Source organism: Chrysemys picta, chromosome 9, assembly GCF_011386835.1.
Source record: "Chrysemys picta bellii isolate R12L10 chromosome 9, ASM1138683v2, whole genome shotgun sequence".
In the NCBI taxonomy this organism is placed as follows: Eukaryota; Metazoa; Chordata; order Testudines; family Emydidae; genus Chrysemys; species Chrysemys picta.
In genome coordinates, this window is record NC_088799.1 from 63,434,884 (window position 1) to 63,453,924 (window position 19,041).

The 19,041-nt window shown below is 41.4% G+C and overlaps 1 protein-coding gene across 2 annotated transcripts in view; it reads left to right on the forward strand.

Annotated features, from left to right (window-relative positions):
• LOC101939384 (H(+)/Cl(-) exchange transporter 5) overlaps positions 1-19,041 on the forward strand; it is a 112,034-nt gene that overhangs the window by 39,612 nt on the left and 53,381 nt on the right. For both annotated transcript variants that reach the window (XM_042853340.2, XM_065556393.1), the window contains exon 2: positions 14,423-14,575. In XM_042853340.2, the coding sequence (XP_042709274.2) occupies positions 14,440-14,575 (136 nt within the window). In that variant the 5' untranslated portion in view covers positions 14,423-14,439. The remainder of the gene's footprint in view (positions 1-14,422; positions 14,576-19,041) is intronic.

Consider the following 19,041-nt stretch of genomic DNA (forward strand, 5'->3'; position numbering starts at 1 on the left):
TGAGGAGTCACCTTAACTAACATGATGTTAAACATGACATTGCAGCCAGTGAAAATTGGGACCATTGTTTAATAGCTTACCAATAGAATTGACCCATATTCAGGTCACGTGTTAAATGTGATAGTCCCTGTCTTCATTGACTGCAAATTCATATTTAATATTTTCTTAACACATCTCCTTAAAATCATGATCCAACATGACTTTTCTTTCTAGTGAGAGTAAGTGCAGGGCAGGAGGATGAGTGACTGTATCGGGGAAATGATGTAACCGACCAGTCACAAAGTAAATAAGATGGATGGTGGTGGGGAGGAAAGATGGGTTTTCTTATCTCAGGTGTACTAATGGTTTTAATCTGAAGAATAATAGGTACATTTTAGACAAAATGTGACTAAATTGAATGTTCCTTTAAGCCATTCACTTCTAAAGGGGCAGGCTCAGATCCTTAATGAGGTCAGAAGCTCAATGACTTTGGCTTTATTTCTGTGTCTAGAGACTACTGGTATATATTGCAAAATGTCACTGCTTGTCAGAATTATTACTGTTAGGTTCTAACCACAAGCAAGGCTCTATCCCAGTGTAGAACTCCTCCACCGTTCCTGGAGGGGGAGTGCAGCTACAGCAAACGGGTTTGGAAAGCACTCTGATTTAACATGGAATACCTGAATTGGTGAAACAATTCATTTTAGTGTGGTCAGGATGATCTCTTTAATACCAATGCATAGTTTAAAAACAACTCGTCCTTGGCACTTTTTTGTGAAGCAATAAGCATTGTTCCCATTTTACCCATGGAGAAATTGAGATGGAGAAATTATGAATTGCCCAAAGCCACAAAAGGAGTCATTTTCACATCTAGGAATAGAACTCTAGCGTTCTGGCTCCTAGTCCCAAATTCTCTACACTCTGCTGACAGTGCTGCCTTAATTTTCCTAATCTTTCTGTTCTACTGTAGATCCTGAATGAGGTAACGGCACATTTCACACAATGGCAAATGTCTTTGCTTTCATTTCAACTTTAATGTAGGAGTATGTGAGAGAATAGTAACAAGTTTTTTGAAGTGCCTCTTTCATAGAAACAACTCTAGTGCCTGGTGATAAATTTTCCTGAAAACTCTGATCCTGCTAGAATCCATAGGGCTCCAGGTGAATCTTGAGTTGCATTTCACTGTGGTCAGTGGGTAAAGGATCTCCATAAGATAACCACCTCTTGATGTATTTGTAGGGGAACCACCAAGCTCTGATATTTGTCCTTTTCCCTCATTCTTCCATCTGAAAAACAGATGTTTCTATGATCCCCAACCCTTTCTGTTCTCTCTGCTGTCATTTGTTTTCTTTAAGCACTTGGAAAACGAATTCCCACTTGATTTTTGTTTAAATGTGCTCATACTTGGGGATTAAAAGCAGCCCACGTAAAGTAGTTGTGGTTGGGAAAACTGCCAGAACTTTTCTTAAAGTAGGATAGCTTACTAAACTGATATTCTTATCATTGAGGCAAAAACGCCAGCTGACCATCCAGGTGCATTGTTGGAAAACTGGTTGAGTGTGTGGTCCACATTATATAAAAAAACAAAAAACAATTTTCCAATAATGTGGTGTGTATTAGGTGGGGGTTTGGGTTGTCAGTTTTTGAGAGAGGTGCAGTAGAGCAACTCCCGCACTACTTAGAGTCCTCAGATTTCCTCAACCCACTCTAGGTAATTGTTTTTGGCCTGTGTACAAGACTGCAACTTTTTTTTTTTTTTTTTTTGCATCAGTGTCTGATTGCCTAGAAATGTGGCTCCCTGGTCTAGGCACTATGCTAATACAAATAATAGATAAGTGTCTATATAGATGTAAAAATGATCAGTCAGCAGTTTTTGATACCACTGACTTGTGAGGTTTAGTGACATAATTGCATCCTTAATGTGGATGTAGTTGCTGTGGAGTGGCTCTACTCTTTATGAGAAGCAGATTTTGGGCAACTGCTCTTCTTTTCTCCCTCTCCCTGTGTCCTCCAGACTAGAATGCTCTCCTGCAAAGTAGCTTAAGGTCTATTTTGGCCCTTCAATGTATCTTCTAATTACCCTCTTTTAGTCATTGAACAATATGGGTGACATGAGTTGTGGAAATTCCTGGCAGGGCAGTTAGATTTTGGATTCTCCCTTATTCCTCCCTTCTCCCCCCCCCCCCTTTCTATGTGTTTTTATTCTGTACTGCACCTGGAGAATTGGTATGGTGTCTTATTAAATTAAAATAATAAAAAGACACCAAGATATGTTGCTGCTAAAGATCCAGTCTTCTGTCATATTTAATGAGTAACAAATACCTAATAAAACAAAGGGGATTTATTCAAAAATACAAATCCTAGGCAGAAGTCAAGCATTGTTAAACACGAGTGAGGATGAAAACAGCTCTCATGATGATGGTTGCTTCTGTTCAAGTTTGTTGCTACTGGGGCGGAATGGCACAAGGCTGTGAGAAGCAGTGATGAATTCAAGAGGAGCTGAAACTAGGATGCAAATAGAGAAATCACTGTCCATCACATGTGCAGTAGGATTTGTCCTACTTATTAATGTCCCTGGGATGACACATGCTTAAGTATCTGATTATTATATGCTACAAAATTAAAATCTTGCACATTAGATTAGCCACATAGAAGTAAAACTGTCTCAAATGCTGTAGAACCACAGGGATCAGCAGTCTTGCATACACATGTATCACTTCATAGCATTGATCAGGAAAGTACAGAGGGGTGTGTTGTCTTGATATAACAAAGCCACATCTCACAACACGACCTGGGGTATTCTAGTGTAATTACTGTTAATCTTTGCAGTGTGACCCATGCATATGTTTTAAAGTGCAGCAGTTTGTAATGACTTGGACTGAACCTGTTCAAGTGCAAAACAAAATTGGTCGAATTTTTTACCTTCATTTTGGTTACACAACTGATACTTGCCTTTTGTAACAATTTCTCCACTATCTATCTGTCCACTCTGGGCAGCCCCAAGGGTTGCTAAATCAGCTGCCTTGTGGAAAGTGCAGGACAATGCTTGAAGCCACTTGGAGATGTAGATTGGTGGCCTCACATTTCAGACTTAACACCACCATTCGGAGCACTGTCAGTCATAGTATCTGAGCCCAGGCCGAGAGCTTCCTTTTCCCCCATTGACAGAGCTCAATCAGCAGAGGCCACCAAACTCCATTTTGCTCGTCTGAATTTGAAAGTAAGCAACCTTAATTTCCCAATGTAAAGAAGGAAGGGATGAGATGGACAGACTTGTTACACTAATAGATGAAGGGGTGGTTCTGCTTTCCAGAACAGGAAAATCTGGGTGGCTAATGGGTGGCAGGTTAAATGCCTTTTGTAATTATGAACTTAAAATACAATAGAAGAGAAACATGTATGGTGCCAGTGTTGAACAAACCGCTAAACCTCCATGGTCAATTGGTTTATTCCTAAAGAAACTGAATCCATTACAACACATTTTATGTATTAAAGGGACAGTTTTGTCTTAAAATCACTTCTGAGTTTTTTGCCTATACTGTACTATAATTAGAAGTAACATTTCTCTTTTCAGTTTTTCTGTCCAACAACCTTCCCTGTTTCCTCTGTATAGTCAGTTTCCTCTGTGTGCAGAGTAGTGGTGGGGAGGGGAGAAAAACACTTTCCAGCGCAGGATAATGAGGTTTTAAAACCACGAAGGTCTAGTATTTGAAATGACTTTAACTTGTATTTTGAAACTGGCTAGATTTCGAGTTGACAGAGTCCCTTTAAGATTTTTTCATACTATGTTATCCCTCTAGTATACAGTATCTTCATGTTTTTGCTACACCAGAAGATATTTGTAGTACAATTCCTCTTGGCTGAGGAAGTGTATGTGTGAGGGTGGTAGCAGGAGCGGCGCCAGGGTTTTTGCCGCCCTAGGCCTTCCACACTCCCGGTCTTCAGGGCACTTCGGCGGCGGGTTCTGGAGCGAGTGAAGGACCCGCCGCAGAATTGCCACCGAAGACCCGGAGCGCAGAAGGACCCCCCATCACAGAATTGCCATCGAGGGCGGCAAAATGCTGCCCCCCCAAATCCTGATGCCCTAGGTGACCACCTAGGTCGCCTAAATGGAAGTGCCGGCCCTGGGTGGTAGATACGCTTCACAAAGAATAGTCTTATTTCTGGGAAACTCTGGGGTCTATCCTGTCACTGTGCGGTCTGTTCTACTTTTCTAATGATCAGAGCAGTAGCAAAAGCGAGCACTTGTCCAAGTCCTAAGGCTAAGAGCCTTTTATTTGACTTGGCAGTGATTCAGTACATAAAGCCCTTTGGTCTGAATCTTGTTATAAAACTAGTCTGGCAGTGTTTGTGTGCTGCAGGGTGTAACCCACATTATTTTAAGACACTCAATTAAATCAGTATCTTGGAATTATATTTGTACTCTGCTTTAATTTAGATAATATCAATTAAGTTACAGTGAGGCACTGTTCTCCGGTTACTGCTTGCTGCAACCTGTACGTACAGGGTTTAATTGATTAGTGCTTTGGGAAGAATTAACTATATATCAAGTAAAGGGCTCATGAAGTAGTTTAGGAGCAATTTAGGGTGCTCTAAGAATTTTTTAAAAAGCTGTCACTGAATTTGAAAAAATCCATCTTTTTTCCTGTTGTCATTCCCCTCGGCACTGTTTCCAATATACATAGAATAGCTTCATCCAATTCAGAACCAGGGAGTGAATCTGACTATAAACAGAAAGGGCCTGATCCAGCGCCCACTTATGCCAGCTCCCATTGAATTATATAGGCTTTGGATTGGCCCCGATATGAGTGACTAGTCTAGTTACATTCTGCCCTTGGCTCAGTTTGGGCAGTGAATCATAAACAGTGATAACTATGTAGAGCTACCAGGTTACTGTGATCACAGGTATGGCTAATTTATTTTAATGTTTTTTTTAATATACCTTTAATTTTGTTGTGGGTCATTGCGTCTTTGTCAAATTTCATTTTTTAAATCAAAAGCAATATCTAAATTAAGGTTGCATATAAGGATCTGAAACTCTAATGTGTGTTTTTCCCCTGTTATACGTAGAGAGTCCAAAATAACTTATTTTGATGAACTAGCTGATTTTTGGGGGTCCTTTTGAAAATAAAAATGTTATGTTTGAAACCACAGCACAAGTGTAGTAGCAGTGTGAATGTGTTGCTATTAATCTTTCCTCTGCTGGCTTCAGGCCAGGTACTGTAAGTATTGGCACAACAATCCAGTGATTGTATTGTACTTTTTTCTAACTATTTGCAGTTAGAACAGATTTCTGTACTGTTTGATATTTTTTCATATCCCTAGTGTTTGCATAGGGTTTCAAAGTAATTCTAACTATTTGTGGTATATACGATATATGTATCCAGTTCAAGAGGTGATGTGAGCTTTGAGATGAGGGAGCAAGAGAAGAACACAGGATTCAGGGATGAGCCAAACTGGAGGCGGGGTGGGGGAGGAAACCAAGAATTGCTTGTCAGGTGCTCTGAAGGCTGGTTGGTTTGGAAACTTGCATTTGAATTGTCTTGGACTACAAGAAAAGTACTGTCTCTCTAATTATCTGGATTTTCAAGTGAAGAGAACCGCGGGTGGTGAACTGTCACTCCTTTCCCCACCAGAAGAATGTCTCATGAAAGCAGCTGATCAGGATTAGAATTGTTCAGTTCTCTTGAAAGACATTTTTCTTCTCTGGCGTAATTTGTACTAGCTCTGGAGCCAAAGCCAAACCTTCTATTAGATGGAGGAAATGTGTGTTGAGAGCTGCATTTGAAATGTTCGTAGTCAACAAAGCTGTTTCAACATACTCCTTTGTTTAGAGCAACCTTTAAGGTTGGCTTTACAGAAGTGGATTGACTGGTGTGAGCTTGAATTGGCAGCTACTTCACTCACCCCTACCAAACAGCTCTGTTGGGACTCTGGTAAAGAAAGAAAAGGAGTAGCAGCCCTCAGACTGAGGTGGCAGTTGGAGTAAAACAGTTGAGTAGGGATGGGAAACAAATTTATTTTAGCGCTTGGCACATGACTAAGAATGAAATGGGAAGGAGAAAGACTGGGAGCCCGGGGAATTGTTTTCTGACTTAAAAGTACTCAAAGGGGCATGGTTAACATCATGATGGAGACAGAAAAGGACAAGAACATCATTCTGGAAGTGCAAATTCCTATTGGGCAGTACTCAGTCTAGCTTTGTTATTATGGTTCCTATCTTCTGAGTCACTTCGAGCCACCAGAAGGGTGGATCTGCTTGGGTTTTTAATCCAGTGCTTCAGCACTGTGGTTGACTGAGATGGAGAAAATGGCATCTTGTGGCTGAAAGAGGTGGAAGAGGCTGATTGTGGAGAGTCTCTAGGAAGATGGCTTCCCCCTGGCTAGGCCAGCAATCTCTTGGTATGTATGCCCACCATGGGGCATGAGGGAAAGTCAAGTTGTATCTCTTCCAGTGATTTTCTACCTTATTCCGTAAAGGAGCTGTAATTTTTGTTTGGGGTGTATGGATTTGTGAGGGGGGGAGGAGGAGCTGCTCTCATTCATGTATGGTCACAAGATCATTATGTAGGGAGGAAGCATGTGGCACCCTTCTTTTGTGCACAGGAGGACCCAGGAGTCTTAGTTTGGAAATTTAGGGTATGTCTACACTGCAATTAAAAATGCACAGCTGGCCCCTGCCAGCTGACTCAGGCTAAGAGGCTGTTTAATTGTGGTGTAGGTGTTCAGGTTCAGGCTTCAGCCTGAGCTCTAGGGCCCTGCGAAGGGAGAGAGTCCCAGAGCTTGAGTTGCAGCCCAAGCCCAAATATCTACACCATAATTAAACAGCCCCTTAGCCCGAGCCTGAGTCAGCTGGCACGGGTCAGCTGCGGGTGTTTCGCAGTGTAGACATAGCCTTACTGCCCACCAGTTGAGGAAATAGTCAAATTGTTAGTTTCAACAACCTTCTGCTGTATTTTCTGTAACTGGGGACTTCAAGCTTCATCACTGAAAGAAGCGTTCAATTGTATTTTATAGTAAATGTTAAGTCAGCCACTTGCTTCCATACAGAATTCCTGTGTGCACACAGTGGCTGTTGCGCAGCATTTATTATTGGACTATCAGGAATGCAATGTCAGTGAATGGGAGCAATTCAGCTAGGAGCCACATGTACACATCTAAAGACAGGACAGTTCATATCCAAGTCTCTTTATAGCATGAGTTCAATACCCATTCAAAAGGTATGAGTAAGTTCTTGTGGATGCAGGGATTGATGTTTGGCAGCTAAAATTCTAAATAACAAGATTGATAGACAAGAGGAGCAATCCATGGGCTGCAGCAATTGGTTAAAAGATCAGTACCAGTCCACGCAAAGCTATTCTCAGAGCTATCAGAAGAACAAGAAGTGTACTTTTTCTAGTGTAATATTCTGGGAGGTGTATTTAATTAGCAGAAATTACCTGGTATGAATTTCAGACAAAATTGTTGAATAATAGGAATTTTGGTTTGTTATGTGGTTGAACATAGAAACATATGTGTCTGCTCTTGGAGGCATCTGGCCTTTTGATTTCATCCTGAGACACAGGGCGAGTAGCTTTGTGTTCGGGAAGCACAAGGCTTTCTGTAAACATTGAGATTACATTTGATGGCTAGAAACTTGGGATAGAGTCATAGAAGTGTAGGACTGGAAGGGACTTCAGTAGGTCTTCTAGTCCAGTCCTGTCAGGGTTCCTTCCCCACTCTGAACTCTAGGGTACAGATGTGGGGACCCGCATGAAAGCCCCCTAAGCTTATTTCTACCAGCTTAGGTTAAAACCTGGTACGCTCCCACCACCAAGTGATTTAACAAGAAACAGGGAAAGGACCACTTGGAGTTCCTCTTCCCCCCAAAATATCCCCCCAAGCCCTTACACCCCATTTCCTGGGTAGGCTTCAGAAATATCCTAACCAATTGGTTACAAAGTGATCAAAGACCCAAACCCCTGGATCTTTGGACAATGGAAAAATCAGTCAGGTTCTTAAAAGAAGGATTTTATTAAAAGCAAAGGTAAAAATCATCTCCGTAAAATCAGGATGGAAAATAACTTTACAGGGTAATCAAAGAGCCCAGAGGAACCCCCTTTAGCCTTAGTTTCAAAGTTACAGCAAAACAGGGATGAACCTCCCTCTAGAAAAGGAACATTTACAAGTTGAGAAAACAAAGATAAAACTAACACGCCTTGCCTGGCTGTTACTTACAAGTTTGAAATATGAGAGACTTGTTCAGAAAGATTTGGAGAACATGGATTGATGTCCGGTCCCTCTTAGTCCCAAGAGCGAACACCCACCAAAACAAAGAGCACAAACAAAAGCCTTCTGCCGCGCGCGCGCCCCCCCCCCCCGCCAAGATTTGAAAGTATCTTGTCCCCTTATTGGTCCTTTGGGTCAGGTGTCAGCCAGGTTACCTGAGCTTCTTAACCCTTTACAGGTAAAAGGATTTTGGTGCCTCTGGCTAGGAGGGATTTTATAGTATTGTACACAGGAGGGTTGTTACCCTTCCCTTTATATAGGGTTACCATATTTAAAAAATAAAAAAAGAGGACACTCCACGGGCCCTGGCCCCGCCCCTTACCCACCCCCGGCTGCGCCCCAACTCCGCCCATTCCCCGCCCCTTCCCCCAAAGTCCCCGCCCTAACTCCCCCTCCTTCCTCCCAGCCATGTGAAAAGGTCTGCCTGAGCGCTACCAGCTTCACGGTTTGCCGGGCAGCCTCCAGACCCTGCGCCCCTGACCGGCGCTTCCCCAGCACAGCTGGAGTCCAGGCGGGGAAGCGCCCAGCCGGGGGCGCAGGGTCTGGAGGCTGTCCGGCAAACCGTGAAGCTGGTAGCGCTCCGGCTTCGGGCAGCCCCCATGCCTCCGGACCCTGCGCCCCCCGCCGGGCAATTCCCCTCCCGGGCTCCGGCTCCTGTGCTCCTCCCCTGACTTTTTGGCTCTGTTTAAGAGCCGAGCTGCCCGAGCGCTCCGGCTTCGGGCAGCCCCCTTGCCTCTGGACCCTCACCGCCAGAGCAGAGCAGCTGGAGCCCGGGAGGGGAAGTGCCCGGCCGGTATTTTTCCCGGACATGTTCGGCTTTTTGGCAATTCCCCCCGGCCGGGGGTTTGATTACCAAAAAGCCGGACATGTCCGGGAAAAACCGGACGTATGGTAACCCTACTTTATAGTTATGACAAGTCCCCTGCACTCAAGGCAGGACTATGTAATAACTAGACCATTCCTGACAGGTGTTTGTCTAAACTGTTCTTAAAATCCTCCAGTGACAGATTGCACAACCTCCCTAGGCAATTTGTTCGAGTGCTTAACCACCTTGACAGTTAAGAAGTTTTTCCTACTTCCAACCTAAACCTCCCTTGCTGCAGTTTAAGCCCATTGCTTCTTGTCCTGTCCTCAGAGGTTAAGGAGAACAATTTTTCACCCTTCTCCTTGTAACCAAAAACCTTTTATGCACTTGAAAACTGTTATCATATTCCCCCACCCAAGTCTTCTCTTCTCCAGACTAAACAAACCCAATTTTTTCAATGTTCCCTAATGGGTCATGTTTTCTAGACCATTAATAATTTTTGTTGCTTTCTCTGGACTTTCTGCACATCTTTTCTAAAATGTGGCACCCAGAGCTGGACACACTACTCCAGTTCAGGCCTTATTAGTGCATCTCGTGTCTTGCTTACAACACTCCTGCTAATGTATCCCAGAATAACCATTGCTTTTTTGCAACAGTGTGACACTGTTGACTCATACAGTATCTAGCTTGTGATCTACTATAACCCCCAGATCACTTTCCGCAGTACTTCTTCCTACACAGTCATTTCCCATTTTGTATGTGTGCAACTTAGTGTTCTTTCCTAAGTGGAGTACTTTGCATTTGTCCTTATTGAATTTCACCTATTTACATCAGACCGTTTCTCCAGTTTGTCCAGATCATTTTGAATTTTAATCCTATCCTATAAAGCACTTGCAATCCCTTCCAGCTTGGTATTGTCCACAAACTTAAGTGTATTTTTTTATGCCATTGTCTAAATCATTGATTAAGATATTGAACAGAACTGGACCCAGGACTGATCCCTGCAGGACCCCTCTCAATATGCCCTTCCAGCTTGACTGTGAACCACTGATAACTACTTTCTGAGAACAATTTTCCAACCATTTGGGATACTCATTTTTCATACTTATAAGACACTTAATAATAGAAGTTTAAAAATAATACTTCTCCAAAAAACATATGTACAAGTAATGAAAATCTCATTAAATGGGGACCTGGATAGTTAGGAGAATGAGTCTTTGACCTCAAGGTTATTAGTCTGTCTCCCAGGGCGGTTGTCGGGGCGGCTCTATGTTTTTTGCCGCCCCAAGCACGGCAGTCAGGTGGCCTTCGGCGGCATGCCTGCAGGCGGTCCGCTGGTCACGTGGATTCAGCGGGGTTTCTGCGGGTGATCTGCCGGTCCCGCGCCTTCGACGTACCTGCCACCGAATTGCCGCCGAAGGCTGCCTGACTGCCACCCTCACAGCAACGGGCAGGCCACCCCCCGCGGCTTGCCGCCCCAGGTATGTACTTGGTGCACTGGTGCCTGGAGCCACCCCTGGCGGTTGTGACAGTCATTTCTCTATCTCAGCTGTCAGATGGCCTGTTTGAAGCAAGTTGATATTTTGTAGTCCACTTTGTGGTGGCTAGGTAGCCACATAATACAGCCATCATTGTCCCCTTGCCAGCAGGCTTATTGGAGACCTATTCAGACTGCAGTGTTCTCCCCCCAGAGGTGGTTCCTGCAGATCAGAGATTAATCTCACTGGCAGAGATTAATGTGTCGGGACTTCTACACTCTGTGCTGTACCTTTTCTTTGAATACATTGGATTTCAGCTTTCAGAGGGCTATTAGTCCAGCACCTTTACCACCATGAAATTCATGTCTTTTTTATTTTTTTTAAATAAAGTTCTTCGCATTTATATCATCCTAGTCGAGGCTCTTGTGTCTAAGAGGTAAGGGGCATACGTATAGGGATCGCTTTGCTTATCACTTGTATGCAGCCTCTACTGGCTTGAAACATGTCAGCTCTTAAAGAACAATAACAGTGCAGATCAGTTTCGGTCAGGAAATAGAGTTCCATATCTGGTGGAAATCAGAAATACTTTTTGGATATTTTAAGTAAACACTGTGCCACAAGAGGATTCCACTTGATTAACATTAGACTTTATTTTACTTCTTTTGGCCAGAGAGAACACACAACAGGTCACAAATCCTCAACAAGTCACTTTCAGTTACATGGATAAAATAAAACTTAAAGCCAACCTCCTCTATGCACGTTAAATAAAGTACTGTAAGTTGTTCCATTTGTGGGCTTTCAGAGGGCTATGAATATAAAGGCACTCTGTGCATTAGGTTAGGGTTAGAGTACAGCTGCTTACTGGCTGTACTGAACATTGGGTTCAACTAAAGCAAATGTACCTATAACATTTTCTTTTCTCTTGCACTCTGCATCAGTTTAATGTGTTTAAAGTTTAAACACAGTTTAAAGTTTAACCAGTGTACTGTGGTTTTAGGGGTATTTTTCTGAGAGAAGTTGTTTGTCAACTTATTTTGCAATGCCAGGATTGTTTTCCTTAGCAATAGGAAATGATTTTGCAGAGCATAATTCATGCTGTTTGGAAGTGCTGTTTTTCCTAAAGCAAGGCTGAGATGCATATCTGGTGATATGACAGGCGAACTCAGCACAGGGTGCAGTAGTGCCATTCTGCCAGCATTTGCAAGGGGAATTGCCTTCTAGCATGTACTTCCTTGCGCCATTTCTGCTGGGCTTACAGCACCTTTATGCAGTTGGAGCAATATGAAGGATTCACAATGGAAGACAGAATCCAGCTTTGTGAATGCAAACACTTGAGAGAAGAAAAGCCCAACGTCTGTTTTTTGTGTTTGAGCGGTTACATTATTCTCCTTTTACAAAAGGATTACTATCTAGGGAGGTGAAGGCAGAGTTTATTCAGGAAAATTACTGGCAAATGAATTGCTTTGCTGTCTTCCCTGTCTGGAAACACCAGGCTAAGGAACCCACTATCTTTCACCCGCTGATAACAGTAGTGGTTTGTTAACCCCTCTTTGCTTGGGAATGTTCAGCAACCATGTGCAGCTTCTGAGGTACAATGCAAATGTTCCTTGTCACCCTAGCCAGAACTTTGAAAATGAAATACACTATGTATTAATGACAGGTTTCAGAGTAGCAGCCGTGTTAGTCTGTATCCGCAAAAAGAAGAACGAGTACTTGTGGCACCTTAGAGAATAACAAATTTATTAGAGCTTAAGCTTTCGTGGACTACAGCCCACTTCTTCGGATGCATATAGAATGGAACATATATTGAGGAGATATATATACACACATACAGAGAGCATATGCTCTCTGTATGTGTGTATATATATCTCCTCAATATTTATTCCACTCTGTATGCATCCGAACAAGTGGGCTGTAGTCCACGAAAGCTTATGCTCTAATAAATTTGTTAGTCTTCAAGGTGCCACAAGTACTCCTGTTCTTCTTTTTACTATGTATTAACTTCTGCTACTGAGCTTTCTGATTCAGGTGAAGTGAAGAGTTTAGGATTCTGTAAATGATTATGGGCAATACAGAAATTCTAGGTTTCAGAGTAGCAGCCGTGTTAGTCCATATCCGCAAAAAGAACAGGAGTACTTGTGGCACCTTGGAGACTAACAAATTTATTTGGGCATAAGGTTTTGTGGGCTACAGCCCACTTCATCGGATGTTTGGAATGGAACATATAGTAAGGAGATAGATATATATACACACAGAGGACATGAAAAGATGGGAGTTGCCCTACCAACTCTAAGAGGCTAATTAATTAAGAGAGAGAACTTTTGTAGTGATAATCAAGATAGCCCATTACAGACAGCTTGACAAGAAGGTGTGAGGATACTTAACATGGGGAAATAGATTCAATGTGTTGTGTAATGGCTCAGCCATTCCCAGTCTTTATTGGGTTTGATTTTTTGTTGTTGAAGCTATTTCCCTCCGAGTTTGGAGTGTGTGTATGTGGTTTTCAAAATCCATTTTAAAAACATGAGCATTTTAGTATTACACTTTCATGGCATCTCTACAAGTAACCAGAGTGGATTAAAATCAATTAATTTAAATCAATCTTGTTTTGCATTTGTGCTATTTTGTTGGTTTTCTAAAGAGGCTTAGTCTCTGTTTGGTTAAAACATGTTGACATGTAAGCAAATACAGCCTTTACACTAAATTTGGTTCTTTTTGCTAACTAGGAGGGTACGTTATATCTCTGCATATTTATTTAAAGCTGTATAATAGCTTAACATACATTTATTCAGATTCTTAATTTGTTCATTTTTTGGTTAGAAAACGAATGACGCATCACAACATTACTAAATGATTTTTTTTACTCCTCATTCCTCATGCTACATTTGGATGGTAACTGAAATTCAATTCAAAATGCACAAGAACAGCATTTTCAAATGGTTTTTAATAGCTAAAATAAAACTACCTCAAATATATTGGATACATAAACTTATTTCTATCAACATGTTTTGTATTTAAAACAGATTTATTAAACAGAAGTATTAACGGTTAGTGAATTGAACTGATTGTTTACGGTCACTGTGTCCTTTAAAATTTTAGAATGAGTAGGTCTCATCCACTCGCATCTCATTTTTCTTTGTAGAGTGGAAAAGGAAAACAAGCTTTTCTGCTTTTTCAGCTCCCAATCTGTTTCTCAACTTTGAGAACCAGTCATTGAACTGAACTAGTCAAACTAAAATGAAGAAAGTATTGTCTCTGCACCTGCACAAAGGACTATTGTCAAAAGTTGGTTTAGCACTTTACAAAACTCTGGTTTGTAGCCAGTGACTTCCACCAGTTCAATGGTTTGATTTTTTCTTTTTTTGAACTTTGGCAGCAGACTTGTAGTGCTTGAATATTGCTTTTAATTTAATAGATGATAGTAAGTTTAGGCTTTAATAGGTGGTTATAATTTCAAATTTAATATTAAATACATTCATTTGTAAAGAGATTTAAATCCAGTTTTTAAAAAATCACTGATTTTTATGCACCCTGCAGGTAACTCTTTGAAATGCTGTCCTCTTATTTCATGTAACTAAATCAATGTTTCTGGCCCATATGATAGCATGAAATATATCACAGGAACAACAGCTTGTAAATGTGGAAAATCCAGTCAGATCCCTGGGCTAGAACAGGCAGCTGTCATACTTCATGTAGGCTTGCCATATTGAAAAAATAAAGCTGTTACCTCCCTTCCTGTATGTAGGATACCAGGTCTACCATTTTATTCCATTCAGCTAGTCAGACTGGATTAGCACATATTCAAACATCAATTACTGTGGAACGTAGGTGTACACATTGGTGTCTTCAGCCTTATACTATGAAACTATCTTTGTTTTCCCTTCCATTCTAGGTTCAGAGGTTGTAGCCATGAATAATAAAGGCTTTCGACGAGGGAGTTTCCAGAGCAGCACCAGTGATGAAGACATGGTGGAGATAGCAGGAGGAGCTCTGGATTTCTCCATCACAGATGATGATCCGCCGCTGGATAGAGAGATGTTGGGAGGTAATGCTCATGTTGCCATCTCCATTAAATTCCTCATCACTAAAATCTTTATGTAGATAATTTCAGGTTAATATGTACTACTTCATGTGACTGTAGCAAGAGCCAGTTTCTTGATGGAGTGCCCAGGTTGTGGTGTAAGGGCCATATGCTTTGTGTCACTCCTATTGTGACCTCAACACAATTCTCTACATTGCACTATTTTCACCTGAGTGGCTTTCTGTACAGGCTGCTGTAGTATCATATAGCAGCCAAGTGTGCACTCACCTGCTTCCATTGTCTTCTGTCACTATAAGTAAACAGTGATTGAATTAGGACTTGGGTGCAGCACAAAGTAGCCGAGTGTTTCTTTAAAAGAGAAGGTAAGATAGACTACAGAAGGTAGACTAGTGACTGTTTGTAGGAGAGAAGCCAGGGCGTCTCCCCATCACAGTAAACTATCTAATCCTGGCTGTACACATTTAGTGAATTGTCATACAGGGAAAGTATTTTCTCTTCTCAATATATTTTTCTGTTTGCGTGATCTTTTAGTATATACAATAAATTAGCCTGCACTCTTTTTCTGTGTCTTCAAGGACTTGTTTTTCCTCCCCACAGTCCTTTCTAGGCACTTCACATATCATTGGGGGCAAGCAAGTAATTAATCAGTGGCTTGAGGCAGCCTGGTGTATGAGTAAAAGCAAACATGATCCCTGGGACAGTTATGACCCAGAAGCTCTCTTACTCATAATTGTTCAGCCCCCATCCAAAGATCTTGGCTGCTCTTCTTTATAATGCAGCTGTTATTTGAGGCGCTCTTCAATCTCCGCAAAGCCATCTGCTCTGGTTTACTGTTTTTTAGATGTTGAAAATTGGGACATTCCCCTCTATCTTGTTCAACTGATAATTACAATGTACCTTTCACTCAGGGTGAAATGACTCATTGAAACAGTTTGCATGTAATCTGCATTGCTACAGTGCAGCCACTTCAGTAAAGCAAGGAGATAAAGGTGTTTTGAGGTTCATCAATTTATAGAATATGGAATAAAGAACAAGGAGAAGAGGGACCCTGTCTATAGAGGACTTAGAATACTCTTGGGACCTCCATACCAAAAAGATGTGCACAAATTGGAGGGGATTTAGAGAAGAGCCACAAAAATGATAAAGTGGACAAAGAGACTTGAAAGATCTAATTCTATATATCTTGGCTGATCAAAAGCTAAAGGAAATGGGGTATAATGGTCTAAAGTATTTAAGACCATAGGGAGGGAGAGAAATTGTTCAGGATAGTTGACTGGGATGTAAGTAAGAGTAAGGAGACTGAGCCAAGGAAAATTTAAGTTCTTCAGAAAGTATCTGAACAGGGAAATCTATTAGCTTGTGCCATCCCTGTTGCTGATGTCTTTTAAAACTGGGCTGAAGAAAGGACTCTAATACAACTGTGGGGACCATACTGATACTGACTAGAGGAGTTGTCTAGATTAGTGACTTCCAAACTTTTCCAGCCACATCTTCCTTTTAGACCATCAATGTTTTCCATTATTCTCCTCCAATGGGAACACAAGAATTGCCATACTAGGTTAGATCCAGGGACTGTCAAGCCAATACCTTATCTCCAACATTGGCCAGCATCAGATGTTTCAGAGGAAGGTTTAAAATCCCACAGTAGGCAGATGTGGCGTAATCTGCCCTATGAAGATTTCAATATCTTCCCTAATAGAGTTAAACTCTGAAACATGAGATGTTGCATTCCTTCCAAAACTTGTATTATCTATAACTCTAGATACTCTTGTTTTCCATATAAATATTCAGTTCATCTTTTAATCTTGCTAAATTCTTTGTCTCTAACATACAGTGGCAATGAGTTCCACAGTCCATGTATTGTGTGAAAAAGTATTCCATTTGGTTTTGAATTTTCCACCTTTAGTTTCATTGAATGCCCCCTGCATTCTTGTTGCAAGACTGGAAGAATAGAAAGTGTCTGATGCACCACCTCTGTACCATCCATTATTGTATTTACTTTTATCATGGCCCCTCTTATCTCCTTACTAAGGTAAATAATGCCAATTTCTTTCAAGCACTCTTTATATAAATATTTCAATGTCTCTAATCATTCTTGTCACTTCTCTAAATCTTTCCTAATTTTGCTATATCCTTGGAGTGATCAGAATAGAATTCCAGGAGAAGGTGTAGTATTGATTTATATGATGGCATTATATTTTCCGTATTCTCAGTCTTGTTCTGTAATCCTCAATCCCCAGTTTCTTACCCCACAAATAAATACCTAGCTCTTGTATAGCACTCTTCATCAGTAGATCTCAGTGTTTTACAAAGGAGGTCAATATTGTTAAACTCATTTTATAGATGGGGAAACTGAGACACAGAGGGCAAGTGACTTATCCAAGTTCACTCAGTAGATGCATGGCAGAGTAAGGAATAGAACCCGGGTCTCATGAGACCCAGTCCAGTGCTGTATTCACTATGGCACACTGCTTATAATTACTAGACAAGATTTTTTGTTCTGCATATTGCTAACGTACACAAAAATATGCATTTGTGTACATTTCATTCAAAAGGTACTTCAGTTTTTATTAAGTGTAATAACTTTCTGTATTCTTCTTAATGATAAGATGCATGAGTCTATGAGGAGTTACAAATCAGTTGTAAATGCACTGTGAAGGTTGTCAGACCCAAGTAGCTAGTTCTCAATATTCTGGGGTGGTGGTGCTTGGTTTTTAATGGCAGCAATTCTTAAAACACTGAAAACAGGAAGCAAACAGAAGTATTACTCTTAGAGCCTATGAAAAAAGTGATGGACATTCACATTTCACTGAGTACCAAAACTGATTGATGTCTTCCCTTTCCAACCATACCTCCAGTGAGTCCTTGCAAGACAAGTCCGTCAATACAGCGTGCACATCTGGTGGCAGTGTGGCTCAACAAAGGGGATTCAAATCAATCTCCTTCCAGTTTGCCTCATCCTCAGGGAAGAATTGTTTTGGTTTTGATCTAAAGTTGTAGCATGCAGGGTCTGTATTGAGCTGAGTGGAGCCGTTTACAACTCCTGGAGCTGTGGTGTCACGCTATCTGCAGATTCAGGCAAGGAGGGATAGCTCAGTGATTACTACATTGTGTTAGCCTTGTAAACATGAGTAGATCGTTATCTCCACAACCCTGTGTGGGGGGAGGAAGGAGGGTGTCTGCAGCCCTTCTGAAAAGCGTTTGCAGTGTCCCAACCCCTCACTGGGGCCACCTCCCCCACTTTGGGAATCGTTGATCTAGGATCCCCAAACAGGACTGGTGCCCACAGTTCAAGAAGGAGGTTGATAAATTGGAGAGGATTCAGAGAAGAGCCTCAAGAATGTTAGAAAACCTGCCTTATAGGGATAGACTCAAAGTGCTCAGTCTATTTAGCTTAACAAAGAGAAGGTTAAGGGGTGACTTGTCTAGTCTATAAGTTTCTACACGGGAACAAATATTGAATAGTGGGCTCTTCACTCTAGCAGAGAAAGGTCTAACATGAGCCAATGTCTGGAAGTTGAAGCTAGGCAAATTCAGACTGGAAATAAGGCACATTTTAAACAATGAGAATAATTAACCATCAGAACAAATCATCAAGGGTCATGGTGGATTTTTCCACAGTGACAATTTTTAAATCGAGATTGGATGCGTTTCTAAAAGATCTACTCTAGGAATTATTTTGGGGAGGTTTTATGGTGTGTGTAATACAGAAGGTCAGACTAGATAATCATAGTGGTCCCTTCTGATCTTAGAAACTATAAATCTGTGAACTAGGCCCCATGTCTTTTGTGCTATTCATGAATCCATGACTATGTCTATATTATGGTGACTATAACAGCATACTTATGTTGGCATAGCTCCATAGTGTAGACACAAGCTATCAACAGAGAGTTTTTTTCTGTTGGTGTTGGAACACCCCCTCCCCAAATGAAGTTAGCTATGTTGACAGAAGCCGTCTTCTGTCAACATAGCTGTGTCTACACTGGGGATTTGTTGACGTAGCTGTGGGTCAGGGATGTGGGGTTTTTTCACACCCTTTACTGATGTAGCTATGCCAATATAATTTTTCTATGTAGATCAGGCCTAACTTGTAGTTCTGTCTAATGTTACTGTCCTTCAAGGTGGATATGCACACTTATCATGCAGCATAGACTTCATCTCACCCACTGGTGTAGAACTATAATATCTCACTATACAGTAACTTAGTCTGACTCTCAAAAATAAGACAATCAGACATGCCAGTTTTCAAAAGCATCAAAAATGACATGGAATAAAAATTCAGGCTATCAAATTTGCTTTAAGGAGTATATTAGATGCACTTTTGGTAACATGGGGGGTAGCCGTGTTAGTCTGAATCTGCAAAAGGTAACAGAGGGTCCTGTGGCACCTTTAAGACTAACATAAGTATTGGGAGCATAAGCTTTCGTGGGTAAGAACCTCACTGCAGAAGTGAGGTTCTTACCCACGAA